The 13,197-nt window shown below is 43.8% G+C and overlaps 1 protein-coding gene across 1 annotated transcript in view; it reads right to left on the bottom strand.

Moving 5' to 3' along the window:
- Positions 1 to 8,506, bottom strand: part of LOC311235910 (zinc finger CCHC domain-containing protein 24-like) — a 30,815-nt gene extending 22,309 nt beyond the window's left edge. Inside the window, exons 1-2 of the mRNA XM_084323436.1 lie at positions 8,026 to 8,506; positions 371 to 571 (exon numbers count right to left, since the gene is read on the bottom strand). Of these exons, the coding sequence (XP_084179562.1) occupies positions 371 to 571; positions 8,026 to 8,259 (435 nt within the window). The 5' untranslated portion in view covers positions 8,260 to 8,506. The remainder of the gene's footprint in view (positions 1 to 370; positions 572 to 8,025) is intronic.
- Between the last annotated feature and the right edge of the window lie 4,691 nt (positions 8,507 to 13,197).

The following is a 13,197-nucleotide window of genomic DNA, read 5'->3' as shown; positions in this document are numbered from 1 at the left end:
AGTGTCGAATGCTCCCGAGGCATGATGTGTGGTGGATTATGTTGGCGACACGATCGACACCAATACTGGGACTCGTGATCAGATAATTGGAATATTCTTTTTGGGGTACATCCTAGTGAAGGTAAGGGCTATATGATATCAATCCTACGTTGATCCAACCATGTCTTCACCCCGATCGCAACATGTCTGTGTAACGTTACTCCACAATGTATGCCGTGGGTGACGATCAAAGCACCAAAAAACATTGATCCGAGTGATATAACAGGTGAAATGACACAATTACACACCTGTTTCAAGGTAACGTGTACCGACTACACCTGACTATACTTTAGCCAGAAACCGATCAGAGGCCATATCGTACACAACTCACCTGAGGGCAGTCTTTGATGTAGTGTCCTTTGTTGAAGCAGAGGTGGCACAGGTAGTTGGGAGGCGGTCTCTTGCTGGGCTTGCGCGTCTCTGAGGAGAGGGAAAGGTCTGAGAAATGGTCCGTCAAAGAGCTGAGGCCTTCCACGATGTTGTTGAGGGAGCCATATGGCGAGGAGGTCTTATAGAAGTTGTTGTTCAGTGCCTGTCGAGGACATAATAACACTGCATTAGCTATGAATCACACTGTCAAAGAACGAGACAGAAAAAAACACAGGGATCTGTGGAAACACAAAAAGCATCTCTCATTTTAAAGAAAGAAAGTTATAACTTGGTATATGCTGTGCCTGTGAGTGTACTGTGTACTGTACACTGTGTACAAAACATTAGCGACTCTTTTCGTGACAAAGGCAGAGGCTCATGACTGTAGGAGGAATGCTGGTCATGCTGTCATTCCTCACTACTCACTGATGTTGCCTCTTAAATCCACTTCAATCATGAAGGAGAGATGTAGACAGAGGGAGGAGGAGACAAGTCAAAGAGAGATTTTTTAGCCTTCCCAGTCCTGGGAATTATGTTCCTAATGTTTTTTGCACTGAGTTATAAAACAGTTGTGTTTTGCATTAATATAACTACCCTGTGTTGCTTTTGACTCAACGTATTTCCCTACCAACGCATCATCAGTGATTGATTCTCTTGTTTAGCCATGTTGCTCTCTCTCTCTCTCTCTCTCTCTCTCTATCTCTCTCTGCTGCACAACAGAGTGGACAGTAGTAAACAGTATTTCATTTCTGCAGATGTGCTACATTCACTCTGTGAGCTAAATAGTGTCCATTTCCTTTGGCAGAACAAAATGCCTTTGTCATGCGTTTTTCCAGTTGGCCCTATTGGGACTGCCACAATCACTGTCATTGTGTCCCTGGAGGAGATGGGTTCAGTGGTACCATGGACAATGTGTGAAGAGGACGCAGGCTTGCAGACACTAGCTGCTTACTCTCAAGTCGCCACAGCGAAGGAATTGTACTCGCGTGGATTGTATGTAGAGTAGTCTCTGTTCAAAATCAAATCAAATCAAATTTATTTGTAAGGCCCGACAACACACGTTAATGTCCCCATGGGCCGTACACGTCTTCTTTAAACAAGTCAAGAAGAAACATCACAATAAGTCAAGAACAAAACAAGAACACCATAAGGTCCAAGAAATTGAAAATAAATGCAAAATAAATGCAACACTCCCAGACATACCCCACGCAAAGGTAAGGAAAAACTCACTAAAACCTAGCAATAGGAAAAAATGCACCACAGGCAATGTGGAGGAGCACTGGCGGACTCAGGGGGGGGGGGGCGACCGCCCCCCCCTGGTGCCCCCACGGTCGAAAAACGCGCTCTTAAGTGCCCTTTTGAGTGAAAGAAATTAGAGGATGTGCCCTATTGGTGCCCCCACGGTTGAAAAACGCACGCTAAAGTGCCCTTTTGAGTGAAAGAAATTAGAGGATGTGCCCTATTGGTGCCCCCACGGTTGAAAAACGTGCGCTTAAGTGCCCTTTTGAGTAAAAGAAATTAGAGGATGTGCCCTATTGGTGCCCCCACGGTTGAAAAACGCGTGCTAAAGTGCCCTTTTGAGTGAAAGAAATTAGAGGATGTGCCCTATTGGTAATAATAATAATAATAATAATAATAATGGATTGGATTTTATATAGCGCTCTTCTCTGACTCAGAGCGCTTCACAGAGTCCATTATTCGTTCATACACAGTCATACCGGTGGTGGTAAGCTACAATTGCAGCCAGAGCTGCCCTGAGGCAGACTCATGGAAGCGTGGCTGGCGAATAATCATCACCTACGGCCCCTCCGACCACCACCAACATTCATTTACATGCATACACATTCATACGAGGCAAGTAGGTTAAGTGTCTTGCCCAAGGACACAACGGCAATGGGATGGACATGGGCTTGAGCGGGATTCGAACCACCAACCCTTCGATCATTGGACGCCCCGCTCTACCCCTGAGCCATAGCCGCCCCACCATTGGTACCCCCACAGTTGAAAAACACGCGCTAAAGTGCCCTTTTGAGTGAAAGAAATTAGAGGATGTGCCCTATTGGTGCCCCCACGGTTGAAAAACGCGCGCTTAAGTGCCCTTTTGAGTAAAAGAAATTAGAGGATGTGCCCTATTGGTGCCCCCACGGTTGAAAAACGTGCGCTAAAGTGCCCTTTTGAGTGAAAGAAATTAGAGGATGTGCCCTATTGGTGCCCCCACGGTTGAAAAACGTGGAGGAAGGAGAAAATGCAGATGATTGTATGGAGAGAAACGATGAAGAAGTGGAGGAAAGAGAGACTGCAGATAATGCTATGGAGAGAGATGGTGAAGAAGTGGAGGAAGGAGAAAATGCAGATGATTGTATGGAGAGAAACGATGAAGAACTTGAGGAAAGAGAATGCTGATAATGCTATGGAGAGAAATGATGGTGACACAACAACAAATAACTTGAATGCTCTCCTGTTGCCATTAAAATATCCCACTGATCCAGCCCATGTTCAGAAGCACAGCATAGACCACCACTCTGATAGATTTGTTGAGTTTTGTTGCTCTATTGGACCTTGTCAACCAGTTCTAACGTATCCAAAGACAGAGGGGCGTTCATTCCACAGGGAGTGGTATCAAGATAATCACTGGCTAGAATATTCTATGGAAAGTGATTCTATGTTTTGTTTTGGTTGCCGACTTTTCTTGAAAGAGAGAAAATATGATAATAAAGCAGCTTGGAGAACAGGGGGAGTTAACAATTGGAGAAAAGGCTCAGAGAAAATTAAGGAGCATAAACAAACAGAAGCACATATGGTAAGCATGGTAAGATGGAGCAACTTCAAACAGAGACCACTGAAAGAGGCTTTCAGGAGGGCAGACGTAGAAGGCCAAGCCAAAAGAGAACAGGAACGACAAAGAAACAGGGAGCTAATGACAAGACTGGTAGACTGGTAGACTGGTAGTGTCTACCAGACTGGTAGACTGGTAGACACGGCAAGATGGGGCGTTCAGGGGTCATGATGAAAGTGGTACATCTTTGAACAAAGGGAATTTCCTTGAACTGGTACAGCTACTTGCAAAATATGACTCCACCATCAAATGCACCTTGATAAAATCAATCACATCCAGTCTCAACAGAAAAAACCACAGACATCACTGTTGTCCTACAAGACACAGAATGACATAATCAGTGCCCTTGCCACCTATGTCAGAAGAGTAATTCTCCAAGAAATGGAAGATTCCAAAATATTCTCCATTCTCTTGGATGAGACAACTGATGTTTCTCATGTCGAACAAGTGTCCTTTGTTGTTCGCTTTGTCCATCAGATGGAAATGAAGGAGAGATTTTTACAAGTTTGTGATGTGAGTGGAACAGCAAAAGAATTGGAGAATGTTGTGATGACATTCCTTGAGGAGAATGGATTAAAAGTGGAAGACATCAGGGGCCAAGGCTACGATGGAGCCGCAAATATGAGCGGAAGCTACAACGGTCTGCAGTCGCAAATTCAGAGCCACAATGAGAAAGCTTTATACATGCACTGCCATGCCCACTGTCTCAACCTGGTCTTGGTGGAGAGTGCCAAATCAAGCCAGCATTTTGTTCGGTTTTTCAATTTAGTTGAAAGTCTGTACACTTTCATATCCAGATCTCCAAAACACCACGCTGCGTTTGTGAAAATGCAACAGACCATGTGCCCTGGCCAAAGACTCTGTGAACTGAAAAGGCTGTCTGACACACGGTGGGCGTGTAGAGAAGATGCTCTGATATCCCTGAAGAAGGTCCTTTCTGCTGTGGTGAAGCTGCTTCAGAACATGGCTGATAGTGATCCACCAGACTCTGCAGCAGGTGATGCCCGGATGCTCTTGCGTAGCATAGATTTTGAATTTATGCTATGCATGGACACACACACCACTGAGGATAAACGGGGCTACCGTGGACAGGGTGAGCAGCTTTAAGTACCTGGGGGTTCACATCTCAGAGGATCTGACATGGACAACACACATAGACTCAGTCGTAAAAAAAGGCGAAGCAGCGCCTCTACCACCTGAGACAGTTAAGGAAGTTCAGAGTATCTGGGAAGATACTCCAGTCCTTCTACTCCGGAGCTGTAGAGACTAGAGCATCTTGACTGGAAACATCACTGCCTGGTATGGAAACAGCACGGCACAGGACAAGTAGGCCCTACAGAGAGTGGTGCGCTCAGCCGAGTGTACCACGGGTATTGCACTACCACCCCTGCAGGTTCTATACAACAAGAGGTGCAAATCCAGAGCCTGCAGAATAATGAAAGACCCACACCACCCCAACAACAGCCTGTTCATGCTGCTGAGGTCAGGCAGACGCCTGCAAACCCCAGCTACTAGGACAGAGAGGCTTCGGCTCAGCTTCTTCCCCCAGGCCATCAGAGCCTTGAACACTGAACTCTCCACACACAAGCACACATGAGCACACACACGACACACACACTACTGTACACGCTCACACACTAGCAGCCACTTTAACATGAGCAAGCACACACTCATGCTGCACACGCCCACACTTATGGCCACTAAGGAAAGATAACTTTAAAAATAGTATAGTATAACCTGAGATTGTATAAAATAGCAATGTACAGAAAGACCCAGTGCCTCATCCGTAGCTAACAGTGTATGCACTACCACAGGACCTAGCATGTCCTCCATGCTCTGTAAAATTTTTTTACAAATACCGATATGCCCTACTATGTTACTGTTTATTGCACAATGTTGTTTTATTGGATTCTATTATATGTTGTTACTACTGTATTGCACATCGTTGCGGGCAAGACCACCCGCATTTCATTGTATACTTGTATGCCGTGACAAATAAAACTCTTGACTTGACTTGACTTGAGATTGCCACACCTGTCTTCAATGAGACTGCCATCGCATCTGCTTCACTTCAGAGAAAAGACCTTGACTTGTCAGCATCATACACCATTGTGGAGGGAGTCATACAAAGAGTGAAAGCAATGAGGAAGGATGAGGAGTTCAAGGTCCTTTTCTCAAAAGAAAAAGGGCAAGCAAAGGCAGCAGGCATTGAGGTGCCAGAAGAAATACCTGGACAAACAAGACGCTCTCTATAGCTCTCAATCTGCTACAGAGGACTACCAAGTCCAAGACTTGGAGGAGCACTACCGGGGAAAGGTGTTCTTTACCTTTCTTGACATACTCTCCCATGAGCTACACCGAAGATTCAAAGGGAAGGATGACACGTCTACTGGGTCAATCCTATCAGGTCTTCACTGCCTTACCATCTCAAGTCACTGGAAGGGCATGACAAACGACACATCTGTCAGAGATGTGTGCCAGTTTTAGAGGAAGAGAATGTTGTCACCAAACTCAAGGTATTCCACTCTTCATATGCTCTCCCCTCCAACAATGTCAAAGCTGTGCTTAAGTGCCTTAAAGACAATGATGTGGAATCTGTTTTCCCAAATATAACCATGCTCCTCAAAACATATGCTACAATACCAGTGATAACTGCTTCAGTAGAGCGATCATTCTCTAAACTGAAGCTGATCAAAACCCAGCTCAGAAACCGATGTGGGGAAAAAGGGCTCTCTGATCTTATGCTGCTTTCAATTGAGAGGGATATCCCAATTGATCATAATGAGGTGACGTCATTGACATAATATAAACAGAGGACCAAAAGACGAATTCTGCTATGACTCCCCCACCCCCATCTCCCTTCCATTGCAGCAATGGAGAGCCAGCACATACAAATCTGTCCATGAAAATAACCAACATATTTTCATTAGAGGTGATAGAGGAGAGGACAGAGGATGGTAGGAGGGAGGAGTCAGGTGGTACAATATAGTAAGTTCAATGGAGAGAATGTGGAAGATAGGGAGGGGGAGGGAGAGAAAGAGAGGGAGATAAGGAGAGGACAGGAGGAGAGGACAGGATGAGAGAAGGAGAGTAAAGGACAGGAGGAGAGAAGGAGAGGAGAGGACAGGAGGAGAGAAGGCGTGGACAGGAGGAGAGAAGGGGAGTACAGGAGGAGAGATGGGGAGTATAGGAGGAGAGAAGGGGAGTACAGGAGGAGAGTAGGGGAGTATAGGGGGAGAGAAGGGGAGGAGAGGACAGGAGGAGAGAATGAGAGGAGAGGGGGAGTACAGGAGGAGAGGACATGAGGAGAGAAGGGGAGGAGAGAGAAAGGAAGAAGCTCAACGGCACTCGAATTAACTTGAACTGTTTTATGAAATAAAAATGTTAAAGGTGTATTGTTCCCTGTGTGTTTTTATCATAGAGGTGTGGTTATACTATTAATCTGGATTGTCTATGTTATTCTAATGTTAATCTTAATCAAGGATGATTAATCATACAAGACGCATCATAGCTTTTTGCTTACTGATGGGGTCCCATGTTGTGCAGTAGGTGCCCTTTTTTTATTTTCGCCCCTGCCCTTCAAACAGCCTGAGTCCGCCACTGTGGAGGAGAGAAACCTTAGAAGGGCCATTCAAGGGAGGATCTCCCTTCTTAGATGTCGGTGATAGTAGTGTTGCAGTAAAAACAGGCAAACAGTTGGTCGATGTTGCACTGATGTCTTGCCTTGCCCTTGCAGGCAACAATCTGCTACACATCCATGCCATGTATGTGAGTGTGTGTTGCCCTACAGAGATAAACAACTAACTCAACCCCAGGCACTGTTGAAACAGTCAGACACCAATGGAACTATGCCATGGATGATGCCCTTAAGTCTAGGGCACCTCCGATATATATATTTCTTGGAATATTGCGTTATAGGTGCTTCAACAGAAATTCTGTGAAAATGTATCATTGACATTTTAGTGCTATCGTTGGATGGCATTCAGCTCACTGGAAACCTTGCCAAAGATCAAACCCAACAGTTTCTAGTTTCCAGGGAGGGATGGTAATTGAACTGAGCACCAACAGGGTCTCCCAGTGAGAGAGAACAGGGCATACTCCTTGACCAACGGAAGGCCGACCTGGGTGAACCCTCAGCATTCATCTTAAAAAAATAATAAATAAATAAAAGACTGTGAGAGGTCTTTCTCAACCTGCCATACCTCCTCGAGGTGCACACTGACACCAGAACAGCCTCAACACACACAGCCACTATATCAGGATACAAGACACATATTCATAGTCTATCGCCAGTTCGCAACACAGTACTATACCCATGATGGAGGCATGCGTGGTGAGGTTTTACTGTACGTATGGGCGACAAAAAAAACTGTAATGAAAGAACGTGATGTATACTCGTGGCACAGCCAACGTGAAAGGCGAAACGTTTGACCCACAGACACAGTGGGAGAAGTCAGCCATCAGACCTCATTAACCATCAGGTGCAGACTGCAGAGTATAGGTCTAAAAAGGTCAAAATAACTAGTGTAAACAATAAAAACACACCATGCTAATAAAGGGGTTATCACTATGAATTGAAAATGGGGGACCCTGATGTAAACAAGACAAACGTCTTTCTCTGCATGGTCTGCATCCCCTTAACAATTGTGTGTATTGAGCCGTACTGTACCCATTCTGCAATTGCAATCTGTTAAATAAAGTTTTCATTCATTCATTCATTAATTCATTCATTCATTCATCAATTCACCGTGTTACAGCAGCTACCCAAAAAAAACTCTAACCTCACTCCTCTGAAGCTGCAAGAAGTTGTTGAGATAGTTGGAACTCAGCGCGGAGCTCAGTTCGGCTGCGCTGCGCTTGGCGTGGTTCAGGTCCACTGGAGACGCTTCGGATTCGGGTCTGAACGCGTCGAAGGCATTGGTCTGGTGGTGTGCATCTTGCAGAGACATGTAGACCCAATTCAACAGCTGCGCCGGTTGGTACACGGAGGTACCCGTGTCCATGGCAGACATCATACTACTTGTTGTGTGGAAAGAATGGAATCATGTGCCTCAATTGGAACACCTCCGTCAGAACTTAAGCGCAGGGGATTTACCAGATCACCAAAATGTATGTTCTTCTAACCATTCCAGTTATTCGGTTTTTATAGAATAGATCCTTGCATTCACCTGAGGAGCCCTGTGGGACCCCAGTCCCTCGTTTTGTGGTCACTGGAGGAACGCGGTGAAAACATGACAGAGCACAAAGTTTGTGCCAGGCGGCCAACACGCTGCGCTCCAGGGCTGGCAGTGCTCCTCGGTGCAGCAGCAGAGTGCGCTCTGCACATTCTCCCGGTCATGGTTGCGTCATTGTAGATAGGAGGTCCAATGTGAGCTACAGTACAGACCTTTCTAGCCCCGCATAGGCGCGTCTGTAGATTTATTGATGAAACATATTGCTATATGGCGCGTCTGTAGATTTATTGATGAAACATATTGCTAATATAGCTTCTTTGGATTTATGAAGCCTTCTCAACTTTGACTGCCCACTGTAGACAATTTGGCTTAGAATATACAGTAATATTATGATTATGATTATTAACAATAATAATAATTATTAATAATATTAATATAATATACATTTGTATATAGGCTGATCTGTCCTCGTAAATAAATATATGAATGTAGATTAATAACAGATCAGCACAAAATCGCAGGATAGCCTATATGCCTCAAGTTATAGGCTCGTTAGCCTATGTTGCGTTTTAGAATAGTAGCTTGCGGTTGTGTCAGTCAATGTAACAAATAACAATGAAGTTATTAATGCTTCACAATTAGAGCAGGAATAAAGCGCTTCAGGTTATTAATAACATATAGACTTGTGAATTATGATCTATTACATGTTTCCTCTAGTCTACAGTCATCATATATTGCCTGTATAAAAGCATTTGCATTATTTTGAGTGGTATTTATTCACTCCCTCCGCAATCTCTCTCTCTCTCTCTCTCTCTCTCTCTCTCTCTCTCTCTCTCTCTCTCTCTCTCTCTCTCTCTCTCTCTCTCTCTCTCTCTCTCTCTCTCTCTCTCTCTCTCTCTCTCTCTCTCTCTGTCACACACACACACACACACACACACACACACACACACACACACACACACACACACGCACACACACACACACACGGGGGCGTAGCTGGGGGGGGGGGGGTAGTTTAGGATGATTCCAAGGGCCCAGCACTGGGGGGGGGGGGGGGCCCAATTTTTTTTTTTTTTTTTTTTTTTACTAGACATCACTCAGGTGTATGATTGATGCTCTCATTGATACTATGTTTGTTTCTGAAGTGTGTGTGTGTGTGTGTGTGTGTGTGTGTGTGTGTGTGTGTGTGTGTGTGTGTGTGTGTGTGTGTGTGTGTGTGTGTGAGAGATATATAGAGAGAGGGGGGGTGAGAGAGATGAGGAAGGGGCAAGAGAGAAAGAGAGCTGGGAGAATGTGTGTGAGAGAGAGGGGGGGGGGGTTGATTACCCAGCCCTTGTGTGGGTGAATGTAACAAGTTCCTAACGTTTTCTTTCCCCTATTATTTCATGCACACTTTATTCATTGTTTTAAATTATTATTTTCTTTTAAGTTATTTTGTGCAATGCATGAGGGTCATCCTTTTGTGTTAAATGGCTGCATAAAGCAAGCATTTGTTGACTCGCATGTTGATAAGAGTATTAAAACTTGGAACTTGAAAAAGATCTGTTTAAGGTAGAAAAAAAAGCGAAAAAAAATGTGATTCAAACTGTCCAGGTCCGCTCCCACCACAGAGCTTGCTTTTTTGACCAGTTTGTTTATTTTGTGTGTGTTGGTGTTGCCCCCCCAGCATACCACAGCGAAGAAGAGGGCACCAGCAACCACAGACTGGTAGAACATCTGCAGCAGTTTGCTGCAGACATTAAAAGACCTGAGCCTTCTCAGGAAGAACAGTCTGCTCTGTCCCTTCCTGGAGGGCCTCGATGTTGTTCGTCCAGTCCAGTTTACTATCACTTGACCCAGGGTTGTTCCCAGCCTAGTGCGACTCAAGGTTCTTTGGTAGACTATTGCATTGGTCCATTCATTGAAGATGAACACAATGCATCCTTTACTAGGCTCATCCACCAACAGTGCAGGTGCTGAACTGCTGATCCGAATGTATAGGTAAAAACCATATTATGCTAACGCGCGCTCGCATTCTTTGGGGGCCCACTAATACATTCTTTCATGGGGCCCAGAATCTACAGCTACGCCCCTGCACACACACACACACACACACACACACACACACACACACACACACACACACACACACACACACACACACACACACACACAAGGGAGCTCCACAAATCATGTTCAACCCAGATTCGGCTCAAACAAGGGACTAAGTTACACGTTTCGCCACAACAATCTGGAACGCCTACCCACAGCCGTAAAATAATGTGAATCCCTACCCACCTTCAAAACCGCTCTAAAAGAGCACCTACGGCAGGCTGCAATTCGAAACTGGCCCCAGTCAATGTCCAACCCACCCCCCCACTCAACCCCCCCCCCCCCAATGTACAGTTTCCTCCCCCTCAAATGTATATATTCTCTTTTAGAAACGCTGTCTGTAAATAAACAGTACTGTATATTTGTATATCTTGTATGGCATAAATGTCTGGATGTAATACTGTATCTGTATATCTGTATGTCGTGTATGTCATAAATGTTATCATGAATTGAAAATGGGGGATCCTGATGTAAACAAGACGAAAGTCTTTCTCTGGTCTGCATCCCCTTAACAATTGTGTATTGAGCCGTACTGTATTGTACCCATTCTGCAATATGTTAATACAAATTTCAATCAATCAATCAAACCCCTCACAAGTTAACTGATATGATTGTAAATAGGTCTATAGCACCGTCACATTAGTGAGGGCCTGTACAACATAGTGATCTGCTGCCATCTAGTGTTTAAAGTGAATACTTACCAATGGAATTGAAAAAACACTCAAGATTATAATAGGGTGTCCGCCCTCTTATTACCCCCTCCCCCCCCCCCCCCCGCCCCCATGTCGTCATCGTTTCTCGTATACAGTATATTTGACTGTCTACTACACCACTATAATACACTATATAATCGTTTTCAAGTTCAAGTTTGTTTTTATTTGTCACCTATAAAGTACATGTACTGTATAGTATACAGTACATGTACATTACACCCTCAAGAACCCTATGCTCTGCATCTTTCGGCCGCCTCAGACCTACTCCTATCCATTTACTATTCGAGCTCCGGGAGGGTCATCAAAGAGAAGCCGCCTATTCTCAGTCCTTGCCCCACAATGGTGGAACGAATTTATTCGCCGTCGACTCACTTCTTCAACCAATATCTAGAAATAATTAAAAATTTTGAAGCCCCCCTAAATGTAATATTAGCCCCCCTAAGATTAAAAATAATATTTTTTTATTTTTATTTTTTGTAATTAAATGTTTTATGTTTTATTCTTGTTTTATTATTATTATTATTATTATTATTATTATTATTATTATTATTATTATTATTATTATTATTATTATTATTATTATTATTATTATTATTATTATTATTATTATTATTATTATTATTATTATTATTATTATTATTATTATTATTATTATTATTATTATTATTATTATTATTATTATTATTATTATTATTATTATTATTATTATTATTATTATTATTATTATTATTATTATTATTATTATTATTATTATTATTATTGTAACTGAGGGGTACAATTCCCTGACTGTATTAATAAGTATTGGTATCATTAAACCACTACCGTCTTATGTACTTTACAGTACATGATATATCTGATGAGAACACCTCCACAATGATACGGTTTCCACACAAAGTTGTATTTAAGTATTTATTGCAGCAAAAGGTACATAATATACTTCTCTATTCTACTTTGAATGCGCTTATAAAGCAAAGGAATGTGCGTAGGCAAATCAATAATGAATGTCCATTCTCATATTACGCATGAGATAAGAATACAACCTGAATACTAGGAATTATATCTAGGGGATACTGGTAGGGGGGTTCCACCGGTTGTAAGCCAGCAGGGGGAGGCAATGCTCTAATGCAAAATCTGGGTCAGCGGGGACTCAATAGGCTCCCGGAGGCGGTATATTACTCCCTGCTCAGCAGACGAAAGGCAGCGACTGTAATCCCAGTATGCGTGCAGCACAGGTGGAAGCCGGTCAGCCTCTCCAATAGAGACGGGCTCGAATGATGGTCCTCACGGGCAGGTCCCACAGCAGTGGGTGTAGACGATTCTTATCCTCTCCAGCAGCCTGGTACAAAGCAATAATAATAATCCAGTCGGAAAGGGGCTCCGCATTCACCGGTGCAGATCCTCCGGTGCGCGGTACTCCACACCAACCAAGTTGAACTTGACGTTACTCAACCAAGCTCTGATACTCCACTATCCTATTCGCACGCGGCTATAAGTGCTCTATTTAGACACACAATTGCTCACTTCACTTGGTCTTTGACTCGTGATGAAGGCTTTTACTAGTAAGGAGCGAACGATACGTTGAACAAACGTATTAGGATAAAACAAGACTCTATCTTGGGGCAATACGGGCCCACTTCACCGCACGTTGCATAGTGGGTGAGGCTTCACTTGGGTAACTCGAACTCGAACTGAACTGACTGCGGACTGAACTAACTTCTGTATTCACCTGCGCCATATTTATATGTACGGGGAATAAACTAGTGCCAGCCTTATTCCTGTCTGGTAGTCTTGGGCAGAACCGGGCATGTTGAGACAAGCCTTGACGGTAGCTTTGAACTCGACTCTGGGGGTAAGACACTGGCGCTGGTGGCACGCCATCCAATAAGAGAACGAAATATTATGGTCTGTAGGCTACTAGGTTAAAGGGATATTCCGTGTATATGTACAAAGAATACACAAGGGATATCAAACGATA

The sequence above is a fragment of the Notolepis coatsorum genome (assembly GCF_963971535.1).
Source record: "Notolepis coatsorum genome assembly, chromosome: 10".
Lineage (NCBI taxonomy): Eukaryota > Metazoa > Chordata > Actinopteri > Aulopiformes > Paralepididae > Notolepis > Notolepis coatsorum.
This window is presented reverse-complemented; position numbering and strand designations above follow the sequence as displayed.